General features: G+C 44.6%; 1 protein-coding gene across 6 annotated transcripts in view; it reads right to left on the bottom strand.

The window, feature by feature from the left end:
• FGFR3 (fibroblast growth factor receptor 3) overlaps positions 1–19,355 on the bottom strand; it is a 78,429-nt gene that overhangs the window by 11,376 nt on the left and 47,698 nt on the right. The window contains exons 5-11 of one of the 6 annotated variants that reach the window (XM_074992323.1): positions 17,059–17,228; positions 12,098–12,221; positions 11,453–11,643; positions 6,646–6,796; positions 2,466–2,653; positions 1,357–1,502; positions 1,131–1,252 (exon numbers count right to left, since the gene is read on the bottom strand). In XM_074992323.1, the coding sequence (XP_074848424.1) occupies positions 1,131–1,252; positions 1,357–1,502; positions 2,466–2,653; positions 6,646–6,796; positions 11,453–11,643; positions 12,098–12,221; positions 17,059–17,228 (1,092 nt within the window). Of the gene's footprint in view, positions 1–1,130; positions 1,253–1,356; positions 1,506–2,465; positions 2,654–5,417; positions 5,563–6,645; positions 6,797–11,452; positions 11,644–12,097; positions 12,222–17,058; positions 17,229–19,355 lie in introns of all 6 variants that reach the window. The other 5 variants (XM_074992324.1, XM_074992326.1, XM_074992325.1 and 2 more) reach the window with 5 other exon arrangements.

Genomic DNA, 19,355 nt, shown 5'->3' with positions numbered 1-19,355 from the left:
TTCTGTGCTCCAGGCAGAAAAAACAGGAGAAAATCTGGAGGAGCCCAACCCAGCCAGCCAATCTCACTGTTTAAATGCTTGGTCACAGTTGAATTTGATACGACAATCTTCTGAAATGCTTATATAACCCTCATTAGCCAAGCACACGAGCATTTCACACCCATGAAGGGATATTCTACACCCAGCTCTGGGAGACAGGGAACAGTTGTACCCATTTTAAAATCACTTGGTCATCATCATACAGGAAACTGGTGGCTAAACCCAGTCTTCTGGGGCCAAGTCCAATGCTGTACCCCCCCCCGCACCAACCAAAAGGGAGCACTCTGTGTTCTTGCTAAACCTTCCCACGCATATGCAGAATGAATTTGCCATGTGATGGGGTGGAGCTGAGGGGCTCAGGATGTGGGAGGGGGCTCAGGGCTGGGACAGAAGGTTGGGTTGCAGGGGTGGGAGGCCTCTGGCTGGGGGGTGGGCTGAGGCGGAGTTGGGATGCAGCATTTGGGGTGTAGGCTGCCCCATGGCTGCGGCAGGGAGAGCACTGCCCCTAGCACCCTCCCTCACAGCAGCACCTGGAGGTAGGGGAACGGTTCCACACCCCATTGCAGCAGCTAAGAGGTTGGGTGATAGGTGCCCCTTCCCTGGCCACAGCAAGTCTGGGCCCAGGTTCAGGCCAATGTAAGGAGCACCTGTCCACTAGGCTGCAGCTTTTCAGGGGTCACAGGAGGGTGCCTGCCCTCACACCAGTCAAGGGCCAGAGGAGGAGCTCCTATCATGGTAGGTCAGGGGCATGGCTAAATGGAGGCCAGGGTAGGGGCTCTCCATTCCTGAGGCTGGCTGACCGATTCTGGATTCCCTGAGCACGTGCATGGCACTTAAGGGGCTGCTGCGCATTTGCGCAGTTACAGGGAACCTAGCACTTACCCCTTCCTGCAACCCGCCCTGCTAGGAGTCTGTGCAAACAAGCATTAGTTCCTGAAGCCCAAGCTCCGGAGGATTTGGCCTCAGGTTTGCTCTTCTTATGCAGTCATTTTTAAAATAGAAAACAAACTCCACACCAAGATAAACATCCAGGGCAAATGCCTCCAACAACCCCACGTCCTGCCACTCCTTCTTGGTGCTGTTCTCTGTACCTTTCAACATCTTGACAGCTACTGTGATCGCCTTGTTCGGTTTGTCCTTATCAATTCCAATCGCTTCTGCCATCACCACCTGACCAAAGCAACCTTCACCCAGAGGTTTCCCCAAAGTCAGGCTGAAGCAATAGACACAAACAAACAAATTAATATGGGACTGTACTGAAAAGCACAAGGAAGACAGAAGAACGACATGTCTATTCAGCACGTGGGTTGGACTGACCGAGATCTCATTAATTCCCACTTGGGATCAGCTGGCAGCTCAAGCTCCGAGACATTCGCAAGCACTGGCCCATCGCTGGATGAGAGGCGGGTGATTCGGACCAGTGGGGTATTGGAATTCATGGAAGAGTTCGACTCTAATGACACCTGCTTGAATGGAGCAAATAAAATGTTATTGCCAACTGCCTGTGCAGTAGATAGGTAGATACAGGTAGAGGTGCTTAAACAGGAACCAGCCACACTCAGTTTGAATTAACCTACGTTTATTTGAAACTTACAATAAAATTGCAAGCCAGAAGTTTAAAATATCAGCCTCATATTATGGGAGTGGGCCAGATCCTCAGGTAATGTAAGCCAGAGTAGCGCTACTGAAGCTAATGCTCTGCTGATTTGCACCAGCTACATCAGTTTACACCAGCTCAGGTTCTGGCCCCCTGCACATGGTGTGCGTGTGTGCGTGCATTGTCAGTCCCAGCTTTCCTTTCCCAGCCCTTGAATAGGTGTCAATAGGTGCTCAGAGAATAAATTAATAGGGTTTACCATCCTTTGTAATTCCTATAGATACTCTCTGCCATGACACTCACTGACACATGACTGGATGGGATTTTTATAGGGCAGAGAGCCATCATGGCCCTGGAAGGAAGAAGGCCTATCCTTGAATCCAAACACATCCATGGACGTTTTGCTAGTGACTTCAGTGGGAACAGGTTCAAGAATGCGCACTGTTTGCCACTCCTCCCCTTTGAGATGGCTAAGGTGCAGCACTGTGTGTAGACTGTTTTCTGGAGGATCCATTTCCCCCTTAGTGTTATTACGTGTGGCCAGCAGGGTTGGCTGAAGGGTCTGTTTTACTAGTCCTAGGTACAACAAAGATCTCTGTGGAATTGCAGGCCTCTGACATGCAAACTGAAAAAAAAAAGGAGTTAACCAACACACTTTATTTTCCACTGGAAAAAAAATCAAGTAAACAAATAAGTGAAACAAAGGGATGGCCCCACTGACACTAATGGGATTTTTGCCCATGTGAGAAATACAGGGTCAGGTTTCTGGAAGGGAAATGTAAAAGTAAGGTGGGGCTTTAGGGGGAATAGGAATCTTGTATCTACTTTCTGTTACCTGTCTCTTGAGAGGAAACTTGGAGACTTTCTGTACAGTGGGGGTGTTCATGGCTTTTTTGTTGGGCATTTTCATCCGACAGATAATCACGACAACCACCACCAGGATGAAGAGAATGAAGCCGGTCCCATAGCTGAGGATGCCAGCATAGACGGAGCCAGAATCATCCACCTCCTCTAGCTCTGCAGGTAACAAGAATGGGAAGTGAGGAGCGAGGACGGGTGATGGCAGCCAACACGTACACATGCAGGACAAGGAATTCAGGTAGGGTCTGAGCTAAAGCACACTGCTGCCAACAGGAATCTTCCCATTAACTTCAATGAGAAGTGGAGCCGGCCTAGGCTAGATGTCTCTTTGTATACACAGCCCTATTGGACTTAACCTAGGAGCCCTCCCAGCCTAGGACTCTGAATGCCTACAGTGGGTGTTTTGCTGACGCAAACAATGCAGGATTAAGCCCTTCCTGGTGCCCTCAACATGAGAAATTAACGTTTGCAGCTCAAGCTCAGATTTCTGTTTATCGCACCTGAATCACACCTGTCTCCAAAGGATGTCTAATTAAAAACATGCCACTTGGGTGAGGATAAAAGGGAAACATGGCTACAGTTTATAATTCATGATATTTTGTTCAGACAAAAAGGGAAGGACAAAGCATCCCAACTATTTGAGCAAAAATCCCACCCCAGGATTCTAGATGGTAAAATTCCCATGGGCCCGTTGAACACGCAGGGCCCTATCTGGAGCCCAATCATTTTGATGGCCATATCATAATAATTAGCGTTACGCACTCGGAGCTCAATCCTGCAGCCCCTCAAGCAAAACACAAATCAAGAACAATTCACAGAATCCTAGGGCTGGAAGAGATCTCAGGAGTCCAGGCCCTGGCCTAAAGCAGGATCAGCCCTAACTAAGTCATCCCAGCCAGGCCTTCCCCACATGCTCCACTTGCTTCTGAGGGGCCAAAGCAAAACCAGAAAGATAACAGGGAAAGGGCACTCAAAGGGTCTTTAATCAACTGGAACATGAGACAGTGAAATCATTCTGTCTCCTTTCACAGAGTCGCTTCACCCTGGGCTAAATGCCAGGCAGGATGAGTTGGGTGCACGAGACTTGAAAGCAGCTATCCAGAGAACTCATGGGGGTGGGGGGTGCGGAACTCTTGCCTATAGGGAGGGGTAAAATGATAGGATGTCATTTAAGCTCCACCTCAGAGCCTACTGAAATCAGTCTGAGTCTTTCCACCCAACTTACTGGGCACACATCTGGCTCACAGTGACTGTGTCCATGAGGGAATATGGAAATGTGAAAAATGGGTGTGGCTATTGTCTGTACATGCGCGCGCACACACCGTATGGCAACTTAGATTGCTGTGAGCCACCTTGTGGAATGAGCAGAGAACCTTTGTACAGGGCCTGACGCCAGTAGGTGTGGAGTTCCATGAACCCCCTGGGAGTCAGCAGCAGTTCATAAACCTCATAGGATCAGACCCTGTACTCAAAAGGCAGGAAGTACAGCTGCCATGAAATACAGCTGGGATGGCTCTGCTGTGTTTTATCGCAGCACCAAGGTCCACAGCCCCGAAGTCTCCACTGGGGCCTTTTCTCACCCTGCTGAAAGTGGAAGGCTCGCCTCAGATGGACTACAATCTGCATCGCCCTAATGGCTGGCGCAGTCTGGTCCCTCACTCCAGTTTGCTACCCATGGAGCTTCTTGCATCTGTCACTAGGAAGTGCCACTTCACCTGGGCTTTTTATAAGTACACTACACATTTATACATTTTTAAAATAATGCAACAATTCAATGGTACGAGCAAGGCTCATTCTTATAGCAACGTAAGCCTCCAAATTCAAACCAGCAGAAAATCTTTATCAAGGGGATGGCAGAAGCATAAACAGAATCAGACACCAGCCATTGTAGAGAGAAGAACCAGCAGATCCCACTTGCTTCAAAGCCCATCTTTGAGGAGGCATTTTAACCCCCTAACAAAGGCAATTAATATGAAAAAAAAATCACCAATTCAGTTAACAAAAAGGTTTAGAAATGCCAACGTTTCTGGTTCAGAAAGAAGTTTTGGGACAAGTGTTTGCACAGGCTACCCACAGTGGTGGTGGTGGGGGGGGATCAAAATGTGATTTAGAACCAGGAAATTTGAGAGTGTACAATTTATTTGCTTCCCATTTAATGGGATATTAAAATGAGCATTACATAAAAAAGAAGAGGCTGAACTTGAGTCTGCTTCAGCAACTGTTCCTGGCCAGAACCCCAGCAACTTCGGGGGAGGGGGGGGGAGGGAGAATGCTCCCTCCACCTTCCCAAGCAGTCCAGCCCACACATGCTAAAAGTTTGTGTGTTGTTACACAAGGACAGCTCTCAGAGTGTGGGAAATACAGCCTCCTCTTATCAGCAGTGCCGATCTCTCTGCTGCATGTTCTGAACTTGTTGTACCTCAGTGTAACTCCTACACATGAAATGAGAAGATAGGATCATCTCAGCCTTCACTTTCAGACCCGACACAGCTCCCACTGCCTCCGGTGCTCAGAGTATTAGTATCTCCAAAAATAAGTTCAACAGTGCCTGGAAGCCAGGACACCTGGGTTCTATACCTCTATCTTGACAACTGACTCTCCATGCAACCTTCCATTTTTAGATGAGCAGGCTGAGAAATTATCTTAAAGCATGAGTAATATATGTCTCAGTCAAAGGGATTTTGAAAGGTTTAGAGCATTATTACCTGAAGTGTTTTGTGACCCTCAGACGAAACATGAGGCATACCAGTATTTTTAACTTGCACGAACTGAAGAGGACAGTTCCTTCAGCAGAGAAGTTGACTAAAGGTCAAAACTCACTAACCCATGTAATACAGAGTTTGCAGAACCTTGGCATTTCTAAATTAAACATTGAAGCATCACCAAGAGGAAAGAAGGGGGACAGCGCAGAAGGAAATACCTGGTAGAACCGTCAGCCAAGCAGAATGATGTGAAAACCCAATAGAATTCCCAGCGAGACAAGTATATTCCCCTGCATCCTCAAAAGTAACATTTCGCAAGTACAGAATTTCTAGTTCCTTATCCGTTGTGTTAACACCTGCCGTCTACAGGGGAAAAAAAATACACATATATAGAAAGAGGGAAAACAGAGGATAAGCCACATTCCCAGCAAGTTTGAGGATACCACACAGATTTACAGGCAAAATTTCAAAAGCGAATGAAGATGTTTGTTTCCTTCCAGTGGCCCATCTTCCACATTTATTTACTCATTCCCGTTTGCGACCTATAGTAAAAGCAAAAGGTTCCCTTCACCAGGCTCTTACTCTGTCCCACTAATGAAGCATGCAAGCAAAAGCATCTGAGGAAAAATTGCTCCCACAATAGGCCTGACTGTTGGTTAGCAGGGTGAGTGTGGGAGGGAAAAAAAAACAGAGCTTGTAAGAACAAGAAAGATGTAGAGAGACGAGGGTGACGTGCTGGCCAGATAAATAGTGATTTCAGACAGAAAAATGTTCATTGGGAGGACATTAAAAATAAATGTCCATTTCAACATCAAGATCCTCTCAATAGTACAGCTCTTGATGCTGTAATGTAATTCTGAATCATCATTAGGGAAATATTCTTTCATTATCAAGGAGATAGACTGGCTGACTTTTGCCTCACTTTATAATTAATTGAAAATTTTAAGACACAGGCATAATTATTCTGGAGTGTAAATAGATGGAATTTTAAACCAGGGACTGATTGGACTCCACTATTCCCTACTTCTGTGTTTGCCTGCATGAGCCAATACCTATACATAATAACTATTGGAACAGATAACAATTGGAAAGGAAGTAGTCTGTTTACTGACTATACTGATACTACGGACAAAAATCTTCAAATGAATTTGATTTCTTAGAGGTTTGAACATCAGTGGTCATTAGCATGCAATCCTGTTAGCACTCAGCTGTGAGGAAGAGAAAGAAGAAAGAGCAGAAAAGGCTGATAGCAAAAATCTGACAGTCATTTTATTGTGGGAATTTTTCCATTGCAATTGATGTAGAGGCATTTTTTTAAAATAATTAGCAAGGAAGTAAGGTAAAGCCATTCAGCATCAGTTGACAGGGTTTAATATACAAAGTTCTTAAGGTGTTAAAGCTCATTCTTGCAGTTGCTAGGACCTTGGGACAGAGTCTATGGTTTACCTGGTTTTGGTTTGCGAATGTGGAGCCAAAATGGTTTTTCGGCTATGCCTACGAAATTGTTGGCTCTACACAGATATTCTCCTTCATCTTGTTCTGTCACATTGAACAGATTTAGGTTAGCATCGGCTTCAGCGTTTTTACTGATCCAAGACTGCAGGAACAGACAGAAACCTGAACTTCAGTAAACCAAACAATACCTCCATCGAAGCGACGTTAGCTTAGGACTGATTGAGCATGAACGACTTATACTTTAATTTCTGCTCACTATACTCAAGCAAGGAGAGCTCCTGAAGACTTGAGTGAGCAATCTAACCCACTAATGGAGCACAAATTCATTCCTCCCCTTTTACTGGTGCTTCGTCAATTAAAAGGCATACATAAGCTTTTTTTTTTTTTTATTTGAAAGAAAGATAGTTATCCTGCTCTGCAGCTAGCAGCAGCCAGAAAGCCAAAAGATTCTATGGTTTCTTAACTGTGTAGACAGAAGCAGCAGGAAAAGGGCTTACATGGAGATTTGTGTTTGCGACCCAACTCAGCAAATACTGTTTCAATTATCAGGATTCCAAAATAGAATTTGGAGACAAAATATAAGCAGTGGCAGTCTGAAGCCTACTGCTGACTTTGCCTTTCAGAAGTTAGCTGTAATTTTTTCCACTGCACATAGAAGTCTTCTTTACTAAATTAAGTGGTGCTTATAAATCAGCTCAACTTCAGACCATTGAACAGGGTTTTATTTCTTGTCTTCCAAGCTGCTGCAATGGCACGTAGGTTTGTTTCTAAACAGATTTTTTTTCTTTTGTATGAAACGGTGCAGCTCTGTTTAATGGCCTCAGTACATGCCTGCAGGGTTAGAAAAATAACCCATTCCATTCTGGAAGATAAAACGAAGCGATAGTGTTTGTTATTCTCTTGCATGGCCCAATCTACAGCTGCAATGTTAGGGTCTCATTCTGCAGATCTGATATGCAAAAAGGACTGCAGGATCAGGTCTGTAATTAGGAGTTTAAAAACTCATTCCAAATGAGTGTAGGGTTCAAATTCCAATGTGAACTTTGCAGTTTCAGGCCTGATCTCATTGCTGATATTCACACTTTACAAAGTTTATTGAAACCTATCTTTAAGTCAATTAATGGGAAAGTTTCTTTGCTGCTGCTTCATTATGTATAGTGTAAACAGATGGACAGGGTGTATTGATGGAGAGGGTAGGGGTTTATCCTGGGCTAACATCAGCCCTTGCTGGAGACCGGAACAGGGAGTTTTCAATCCTGATTGCCTGCATCCATATAACACCTCTCTGCCCCATCCCGCTAATTCCTCCTGCATACTACAGACTTCTTGTTCACAGATTAGGCCCAGCTTTGCGGTAACTGATGTAGATGGCAGTTTGGTTTTGTCAAACAATTTCAGTACAGATTAAAGTAGAGCCTTAATTAGTCAGTCAGGGAGATTCCCTTCTCCCAGGTCCACATGCAGAGGGCAATCTTGGCATGTAACTTTTCCTTCTCTGCTCCACAAAAGGGAGCTCAGCTGCTTCTCACGTGCCATCCAACTCACATTCTGAATTTCACCACAGCCTCTCTGCTGAACCTGAAACTTGCTCGGAGTCTGCAGACTGGGCAGACTTATGGAAGTTCATCACATTTCTCCAACCTTGTAGAGACTGCACTGGAGACACCTATAACCAGGAAACCCTTTTAAGGCTGGTGAGGATTCCGGTGGAGCTGCGCTGTGAGGCACTGCACTGTCACCATCCACAGGGGCAAAGCACATTCTGCTCTATCACAACATAATGTGGCGGAAACTCCAAAAGAAGGGGCAATTCAGCTGCAAAAATATTGGTGCTTTACCCTATTGTTAACAATAGCAAACCATACAAAATGGAGCCTGACAAAAAAGCCGAGGCCCAGTATTTTGAGCATAATGACGATTCCTGAAATGGAAATTGTCTGGACCCCAATGCCATAGTTAACTCAGCCAGACCCAGTCACAGTTAATCAGAAGAAGGAAATATCTGGCACTTCTGTTAACGTTTCATCTGACATCACTATTTTTGTGTACAATTCTTTGCCACAGCAATGCAGGATCATGAGTTTGTGACACAATCTGTTGTTTGCACAACTTTGTGAGCTTCCAGAGGTAGCAGCACTTTCCTCCACAAGGATGACACATGGACCGAGAGATGACACTGAGCGGCATGTGCCACAGCACTTGGTGATTTGCTGCGAAATCAATGGGAACGTATTTTAAGAAAATCTTTATCCACAGCCAGAAAAACAGAAGTTTTGTCAACCTGTGGTGCCAAATGTAGAAGAACAGTCTCCGACCGTTTCTTCCAATGTGCTAGTTCAGTCTGGGGAATGGTTTCCAGGGTCTCTGGCTTCTATTGCCATGTATCTGGTGGAGTTATAATGTTGTGCATACCATCTGATCATTCTTTAACGTCACATGCAGGAACAAAAAGCATGCCTTGGAACTGACAATGCAGTGCCACTACAGTGCAGCGGGACATTGTCAGATTGACAAATCAAGGGCCAAAATCCGTTCTCTGGTACAACTGCAAATCTGGAGTAACTATGTTATTTTAAATAGACTTATACACTGCACCTCAGCAAACTGCAAAGAACTGTAGAACTCTAATCCACTTTTCCCGGTATATACCATTTCATTTTTGCATTTGCTCAATCCAGGAAAACGACCGGTCAGTTTTAGCTTTATTTGCTGTTGCTCAGCCATATTCTTTCCCAACACGGGACGACCCGATTCAAAGGAAACACTTAAGCACATGTTCAAGCTCATTCTTATTCAACAGAATGTTTAGGTTTAGTACATGCTTCGCTTTAAGCAACACACGGATTCCAGTGCTTTGCCAGTTAGGGATGCTGTCTGGAGTCTGGGCTTGGATGAGGGGTAACTGCATTAATGTCAATGGTATGAGCAGTGAGAAGAGAATCAGACATACGGTTGATGTTCCCTCCAACCTTTTCCAGCCACATGTGGATCTCTTCCATCCACGTGCAGAATAAATTTAATACATTCATTTATGTTTACTAACAAAACCTAGCAGTGGGGGCTCTGTTAATTAGCTGGGCAGCATTTGAATCTCTCCTGCACAGCCGCACAAGTGCACTGCTTACAACACTGCTGATGGCCACAATTCTTGTTCTCAGGCCTTAGCACTATGCTGCACTGTTTAGGTTGCAAGCCAACTGGGATGTTTATATGTTAAAAGCCTCTGTGTGTGTTGAGGGGGGATTGTGCACAGGAGTGTAAAAATGATTCCCCCCGGCCCCATCCATTTTAGGTCAAATTTCACCTGACATCATGTACATTCATTATCACACAGTCCTCACAAGCACCATTACTGTCCCAACCATCTGCTTGCCCTTGATTTATCCAGGCTAGCGTATACATGCAGGTAAGCTTTGACCATTTCATTTTAGGTCCAAACTATAGCTTTAGGACGCTTCCAGGGGAGGGAAAAAAAAAAAGCATATTTTTTAATGACACATTTGTGATATTTTACTGCCAAAATGCTTGGTCTTTTACAGCCAAATGTTTGTCTTTTTGTGCCAGTTACAGATAGCTTTAAAAAAAAAAAAAAAAAAAAAAAAAAAAGACACCTCATCTGCCCAGATTGCTCTCATGATCCTTCCCCTATAAACACTGGAGCAATTATACAAGGGAAACTTGGAGCGCACACATGATGTGATTTCGAGTACACTTCCTCCACGCCCCAGGCAGAACCTGTAGTGTGGTACTGCTAATGCTGCCAGTGGGGCTTTGCTAGGTTTTAGAATTCCAGGTCCGAGTTTATTCATGAGTATTGAAAAAAGTTTATGGCCTCCATTGAATGAGAGCACCTAATCTTTGGACTGAACTCTCAGAGTATATATAGATTTCATTTTTGAGAAGAACAGGAGGAAGAAAAACCATGTCCCCTTATTTGTATCTCTCCTGGTTCTGAACCAGTGGCACAGGCATTTGGGAGCACACATCCCATGAATTTTAATGAAACTTACATCTAAAAAAAGTCACTTGTGAAAATGTTACCCTTAATGACCTTTATTTGCTCCCTTGCCTATTTTCTTGTGGGTGGTTTAATATATTGCCATGTCATCTGCATGGCACTGCGTTCATCAGTCGACAGCTCTGAGCTCTGTGTATGTCTCCTCACCCTTACAGCACCAGCTATAAATTTCACCAATGAATCTCTAGCACAGCAGTCGGCAATCACCGCAACTCGGACTGTGACAGGGCATGTACATGTCTTCTGACGGGCAAGGGCAATGCTTAGCTATAATTATTTTAATATGACAAGATTTCATTGTTGCTTCTCATCAGTACAGCTACCAAAGCCTCACCTTGCTGCAAAATGTTGCAAATGTGGTTCCTGACAAAGTAAGGCTCCAAAACATAAAAGCAAGATTCCTTACCTGTGTTATCAATATAGCAAACAAATAGTGCTGATTATTATAAACAAATCTGATCTACTCCACACATTAGAGCTGTGATCACGTCCCCTCTGAAGTCAATGGCAAAATCCTCATTGACTTCAACAGAGTCAGGTTTTTTTCTCTATGGGTGTACATTTTCAGAATGCCTCTTTACCTCTCAGAATAGTTGTTCTGAACAGGCACCTCAATCCCTGGACTAACTGATGAGTTTGTACATTCACTGCCACAGAACTAGAGAGCACACCTTTCAGCTTAAACACAAAGACTCAACTTCCAGGCAACGGGATACTGAGCCCACCAGAGAGGAGATGTTCATCCTCCCTTGTATGCAAAAGCAAATGGCATCTACTAACCTTCAGTACTGTTACGTACGGAGTCCCATTGGATCCATATTTACTGCCGTTTACTTCCACGTGTTTCAGCCACTGGATGTGAGGCTGGGCATCACTGTACACTTTGCAGTGGAATTCGACATCACTCCCCACCACTGCAGTCTGGTTGGCAGGCAGTCCTGCCTGGAGGATAGGCCGGTGGGGTGACCGCTCTGAAATGAGAAGAGGGCCCCATTTTCAACCTCTGTTGCTTTCAGCCCTCCTACTAACGTCAGCCATAGCTCAACTGCTCTGCACAAGGGCTCATGAAAGGCATTGGATGAGCAGTCCCAGTGAAACAAGCTCTCTGATGACCCACAGGAAGGATACGCCTCAGAGCTGGAGCAGAGTGTCTTCCCAGACAATGCCCTGATCAACATGCCTCAGTCCTGAACAGGAAACGTCATATTCAGGTGAGCAAAAGGGCAGGTCAGCGGCTCTGCCCATTCGCTCCTTGAATTCTGGCCGAGACCGAGTGCCAGCTAAGTTTGCGGTTATGGACCTGCATCATTCATTTCAGGGGGATGGGTGTGATGAAGCCCCAAAGTTTCATCGCACACGAGCCATCAAATAGTTCCCTGCTGATGACTGCACGTCAGAAGTTAAGAGGAAGTAGAAAAATCTTACCTAACACATCAAGCTGGTAAGTGTGCCTAATGCTGCCATATTTGTTCTCGACAACACACGTGTAATTCCCTCGGTCTGATGGTACCACACTCTCCATCACTAGGCTCCACTGCTGGTGCCGTAACTAGAGGAAAGGGAAAAACCCAACAGCTAACCATAAGACATCACCAGCTAATATATCACTGGCCCACTGCAATCAATGAACAAATGAGCAAACACAATGGGCCTCATTCTTGTTTATTCCTAGGCCTCTTCACCCCCATCCTGTTAACGTCCAGGGATGGCAGCCATCTATAAACGTAATTTACGATCACTTTAAAGACAATTTATGTTGCCAGCCTGGAGTAAAGGAGTCCTAACGTGAGAATCAAGTCCAGTAACGCAACTGTATGGTAAACTCTATAAAAAGGCTCTGTTCCTGCCTGCTGCTGTAGGTGTTCCCATAATAGAAATAATGGGCTGTAAAGCCCACTGGGGCATGGACAATCTTTTTTTTTCGTATTTGTACAGCACCTAGCACGAGGAGGTCCAGGTCTACAACTAGAGCTCATATGTGCTGACGTAAAACAAACAGCAACATAGCCACTTGATAGCTGCACTTCCCTGTTGTTCAGCAGAGGACCTGAAAGTGCTTAGAAGACATTAAATAAGGCAGCGTCACATACTCCAGTCAACTGAGGTCCAGAGAGGTTGCATGGACACCATCACAGTAAAGATCCATAAATTTTCTCTTTCCAAATCCTTATCTACTTGTTTTGTCAGTAACTACCCCCACCCACCCACCCAACGATCACTGGAACTGAAAAAGACCAAGGAGAAAAACAGATTCTAATGTTCAAAGTTTGTTTATTCTGGGTATTAATCATTGCACATGCTCAGCCTCACTCTTTCCTTTATGCAGCTCTCTGTTCCCCTTTCTCCTGGGGTATGTCTTGTGCTGGTAACAGGTGTGACACAATCATTAAAAACTGTAAGAATACCAAGAGTGTAAAAGCACACAGCTCTGAGAGCTACCCTGGCTTGAGTGCTATTCTTGAAACTCCCTGCCTTGTTTTTATGTTGACTGAATTTCAGACTGATGGTGTCCCCCTGAAGTAACCCAGTGAAGGTCACAGGGGCTGAAAATGAATGCTAGCATCCTTGCAGAACTCATGAGACAACTCTCAGTTAATTAAGCGAGATAACTTATGTGGGAAGCATTGCAGATCTTGAATTAACATCAAAAGCAATTGTGAGCAGTTGAGACGAAGTGATTCTCACACAGAGGCACACACAAACGTGCTTGGTATGCATAATCCCCATGGGCTGAGTCAGTTGGCCTTCCCAAGCCTCTGGACATTAATTAAAAGCCATCTGTTCCCAAACAGCAGTCAACAGTACTTTACTAATGCATTTTGGAGCAAATTCTTGGTACACAAACTCAATTGGCACAAGTGATGCCAGTTCTGAATACTACAGATCATCACAGATAGATGCAGAAATGTGCATGTAATCAACTGGTAGCACTTTCTGTGACAGCAGATGAATTCAAACACAGAGCTGCTGTGCACGTCTTTCACTAATTGTTACCTGGATGGCTGTATGGCTTGGTTTTAATGGAGGAAGACCTGCTCTTCCCCTAAAGCTATACTTTCCCCCAACCTTTTGTATCTCAGCATTTGCAGACGTAACTGTGTTGGCTTGGTGTGCTTTCCTAACTTTGCTTCTAAGTCTCGCTAACGAAGCATGGTACTGCATTGAAACGTGTAGGTAATACACATGCAAAGGTTTTTATTGCAAAAAAAGTTTTGGCTGCTGAAGACTATGGGTCCAATTCCGTGTCCTGATATCCAACGGCCTCTTGCAGGACTGCACTTGTGCATCTGCAGGCTAAATTCAGGCTGAAGTTTCACTGTGAGTAGAGCACCTCTTTAATGATACTCTTTGTGGACATTCCACCAGACCTTTTCATCATGTAGTTTACATGTAAAACTGGATTAGATTTGATGCCAGAACCTTCAGAGAGGGAGGGAGGCAGAACGGAGATGACGTTGGGGGGTGGACGGGAGGTGTAGGAGAGTCTGTATCTAAACCTCTTAATGACATGTCTCTAGTGAGGCTTCTATCGGCCTCACATCTACACACACCTCTGGATCATTTTCTTCTAGGCGTTTGCAAAGCCCCCCATCACTGTAGTAGCTGGGATCTGACCCCCGGAGAAGTTTGGTTCCAGTTATGGAAGAACTGTCTCTCACACCCAGATCCAAAACACTGCAAACGTCCAGCCATGTGACTTGCCTATTCGTGGGATGAAGTGCCCAATCACACCTCCCTGTGCGGGACCGGAGTTCTGGGGAATGGGGTCTGTATACTGATGTGTTCCTGGGCTAGCAAAGGTATATGGAAAGGTTTTAAAAGACAACTAAGGGAAAGTTTTGGTTGAAAGCTGAGTCCAGCCCCAAGGGATCACGAGAAGGATGTTCCCAATTTTGGGCAGCCGCTGTAGTTGATAAACTGTCAGACACACGAAGCAAATTGGTGCAGACATTAATCAAACCAGTGAGATACTAGAAATCCCTCTGGTTTATTTGGTGTTGTCATTCTTGGCTCTTTGCAAGACAAACATTTGCAGACACACTTAGAAACGCAGCCCATGTTTGAAAGACTGGTATGCAAGCCAGTGCAAGGGTCCGGGGAAGGGATAATCCTCAGTCTCCCTCCACTAACCCCCTATTCCCTTCTAGGGTCATTTAACACATACGGTCTTACAATATTATAGATTCCAGCAAGGATTTAACTATTAATTCTCTTTGGGAAATTTCATATAATTCATATGAATTTGCTTTGTCCATGTTGGAAAAACTCCCCCCCCCGCACCCTTTATTTTGATGCACATCAAATGTTAACTACCATTTACTAAAGGCAAAAATTAAGAGGTTAAATTGGGATATTAAAAAAAAAAAAAAAAAATCCAAACCCGCATGCTGCACGTTCCAGCTTTTGTCTGCTGGCCACAGACTTATGTCTAACACCATTCTGAACTCTGGAGAAAAGGAGTAAGTGTTAGTTCATGATTCTAGGCTTTCCAGATTAATCCACTGGGCTCAATCCTCAGCTGATGTAAACTTGTCCAAGCTCCACCAGTGCCTCTACCTTCATGCCTATACCTTGGGAGGGAAGCACAACTGTATCTGGAGAGTTTAATCTTTGATAAATAAAATACTGAACTGATTTATATTTTCCCTTCTTTCCAGGCATATTTACAGCAGAGGAGGGTCTCTATTGTAGCTCTAGGAGCATAGGGGGCAAGAAAGAGAGAGGAACAGAAAAATACTTCTGTATTGAGAGAGAGAGAGAGAGAGAGAGAGATCTGTATCTAGATAGAGGGATTAAACCAATATAACTGTAACGGACCTGACACTGCCTCTGACAGCTTTTTAAACACTTACTGCTGGAAGGTCTCAAAGAAATAAAGCATGATTTTGGGAGACATGTTACTGTGGTGTGAAGGATAAAACTTTCCTATCTGAACTCAAACCACAGAAAAGCAGGAAGTAGAATTACTTTTAACTTTAGGTTTAATTCTGTGAGCAAAATTTAGTGCAGCTGTCACACATTTTTACATAAAGCAGTTTATGATTATCTGCACTGCATGTAATTAGTATGAAATGGTTGTGCTGCACTGGGTGACTATGAACTGTTATCAAACAGATCAGTTGCAGCAGTACCTCCTTGATTCTCCACACTCCTGAACGTCTCCTAAGATCTAGTACTGGATGTGTGACCTCAACTTTGCCAACAAACTACAAGAGAATTTCAGTGATGATTAGGAAGCTTCGAAGATTTAAGTGAAATGACCCTATTCAGCTCCTCCAGGAGAGCAGCCTGAGCAAAGAGGAAGGAAAACAGTCCGGAAAGACAGAAATTCTTCTTCCTTGAGACTCTGCTGTGTTTATAGATATCCCACTGGGCAATTCTGTTCCCCAAAATGGTAAACAGGCACCTGGAACAGGACAAAAGGGAGAGCGAAGGAAGGGGAGGGAGCGACGGGAACAACTGATTTTTCTGCCTTATGTTGGTGTATAGTTACAATATGTCACAGAAATTGCTGGTTCGGTAAGTCATCTGATCAGGCTTTCGTTTACCACCATGAGCTGTCAGATATCATGGCTGCATTGCCTTCAAAAAAATCACACTGCCAACCTGTCCCCCTCTGGCATTATCAAGGGCAAAGGGGCTTCCATCTGTTCACAACAATTCTATCATTTACATGGCAAGAATGTTAATGATCCCAAACAGACCAGAATCCCAGCATGCTTGCAGGACTCCTTGTTACAGGTCTGCACCATACTAGAGAGGTATGCTTCAGAGCTTAGACTAGATCCTCATTTCTGTTATAGGGGTGTAAGTAAGGAATCGCTTCTTTGATTTCAGCGGTATCACAGCAGATATACACTTTCATCATTTGGCTTCAACCTATCTTCATACTTTGTTGCATCTAGTTATGGCTCCTAGCACAGAAATACACCTGGCCTCGTTGTATTAGGTTATTTTTAAAAACAAGACCAGCAACATGAACAAAATGCTCAGAGTTGGCATTCCACCAAAATGGGCAGCAGCTAATTTTAAACACCTGAGCATCTGAACAATTATTATGATCCAAAATACTCCAGTTCTGGCACAGTCACTGTGGTTCCTGAGGATATCCATGGATATCCTCCTCTCTCACATCTGAGGAGGCTGCCAGGATTACAGGCAACACAAAAGAAAAACACAATTTATACTTATTTTAGGAAAAACATTTTGAGTTTAAAAAAAAAAAGTCACAAGCTCTAATGGCCCTAGAAATCTTTACTGTGTAAAGCCAGTGGTCTCATGCTCACTTGCCACGGTCAAGTCTGCTCAGCATCAAACGATCCGTCAACAAAAAGACCCAGGAATTAATGAACAAAGTAGTCAAGCTTAGAAGCTACCTGCCTTACCTTGATGCCCCCAATTCGATGCTCTCCCTTGAATTCTTTGCCATTTTTCAGCCAGTAAATGGATGGGGTGGGGTTGCCTGCTGCAGGGCAACGGAAGCGAACTGTATTTGCAGCTGGGACAGCTAGCAGCTTCCTCTCCATCTTTTCTGAATGGGTCCAGTAAGGAGCACCTGAGAAATGAAAGACAAAAAACAAACACACTTATTTCTGCAACGCATAACACCAGGTGGGACGGCTGCTTTCTAACATGCATCAGCATACGTGGAGGTAACTAAATTGCTCCCTGCTGCAGTTAAGATGAATTACCCTGAAATACTTTCCAGCCAAATGATTTTCACATATGCAGACAGTGTGGTTGCATTTAAGGCTTGTTTGAAGCCAGGTTCTACTCTTGGTAACACCAATAAATACACTGCAATCAACTGGTGGACTAATTCCAGATTAGGATCAGAATCCATTCAGACGACCAATGCGTACATGTAACTTGAGCAGAACCACAGCCAAGAACTGTGGGTGGCAGTAAGGTATTGCAACTGCAAAAGAGTGATGATCAACTAGCAGTGAGCCAAGGTAAACCAACGTTAGCTGAAAACATTGGAGGAGTTTGCCTGTAAGTTAAGGGGAATGTAACAACCCCATCCCTCCCCCCTGAGAAAAGATGAAATCCAAACTCCAAACTGGTTTATTGTGTTCACATTCTTAAACTACAAGTGATCTTAGTTTTACGGACTTGTGTTACCTTTGAACAGGGATTAGTTTTAAATACTGCTGTCAACACAAGATACTTCTATAATCTGCTCTAAGTAGACAACATTTCTTGGCTTTGCTACAACCATTACATATGAGCTTTGAATTAAGGCAGCAGCAGAAAACTGTGGGGTGGGGGTGCGGAGAAACGCGCACACAGACTCTGAGATAGCAACGAAGGGTCCTGTGGCACCTTATAGACTAACAGAAAAGTTTTGAGCATGAGCTTTCGTGAGCACAGACTCACTTCATGATGAAGTGAGTCTGTGCTCACGAAAGCTCATGTTCAAAACTTTTCTGTTAGTCTATAAGGTGCCACAGGACCCTTCGTTGCTGTTACAGATCCAGACTAACACGGCTACCCCTCTGATACTAGACTCTGAGATGTGACTTCTGCCCCAGGGAACACTACAGAACTGCATTGCTGGGTATTCTTCACATTGCTCTGTAGGGTACATTCGGCCCTCAGATGCATATAGCTCCCAGTGAAACAAGGGGACAGGCAAGCCTGCAGAATTTGGCCCTGAGAGGAGACAGCAAGGCTGGCAGCTAAAACCAATGCGTCTTCTACGTCGATGGAACACTAGACCTGGAGATGCAGGACAAGCAAACAAGAGGAAGACGTGTCTCACAGATCCTGGAAGGATGGTGTTTGAGCATGGCCAGACCTTTAAATTCATGTGGCCCAACAGGCAAGAGAACAACATACTTGCCTCCTTCTATGGGTAATATCCCCAAAAGCACCAAAGTGGCTTAGGAGCCTATACATGTCATATGCAAAATCACCCAGGGCTCACTGTAAGTCAACTGCTCGGCTTGCTCCAACATCTTTCTTCTACCCTTCATGAATTTCTACGGCTCTGAAAGGTTAGAGATTTTTGAAAGTGTTACCCAATCCCCTTTTTAAGCCTTGTCATTATTAGACTTCTTGGCCTCAAATTTTCTACCATTGCTAACACAAGTGCAGACACCTGGCTGGGAGCATTACCACAGACAAAGCGCTGTCTGCAAGTTAGACCCAGTCATGCTTCGAACTGCTTTGAGCAGGGTTAGACAACCTGGCAGTAGTGTGCCAGTGGCTACCTCGAGAGCTGTCTACATTAGACCTCTAGTCAGCGAGTTCAATAGCACACCATCACAACTTCCATAGCGTACCTGGGGCAAAACACCTCAATGCTCCGTGCCTCATTTTCCCATCTGAGAAAAGTGAGGTATGGAGGGGAACATCACTGCCATATGAGGCTTCCAGACACTACAGTGCTGAGGGCCATCCAGGTACGTAGCCCAGAAAGAAAGCTTAGCTGGCATAAAGACTAGGATGGACACACAGTGTCAGTGCACCGTGTACATCCCCTTGCAAGAGAGATTATCCCAATCCCAAGCCGCCTCCCAAGCAATGTTTCCTCTCCACTGACGTGTTACAGACAGCAACACAAGAACCGAATGGCGTCAATTCTCACCCAGCAGGAGGGCGCCAATGTTACTCTCATTTATTTTTCTCAGCTACTATGCGTAATCAAGGCTTGCTGTGGCAGGCCAATTGTGGGTCA

This window comes from Carettochelys insculpta, chromosome 4, assembly GCF_033958435.1.
Source record: "Carettochelys insculpta isolate YL-2023 chromosome 4, ASM3395843v1, whole genome shotgun sequence".
NCBI classification, from domain to species: Eukaryota; Metazoa; Chordata; order Testudines; family Carettochelyidae; genus Carettochelys; species Carettochelys insculpta.
Note: the sequence above shows the minus strand (reverse complement) of the source record. Positions and strands in the feature narration are given on the sequence as shown.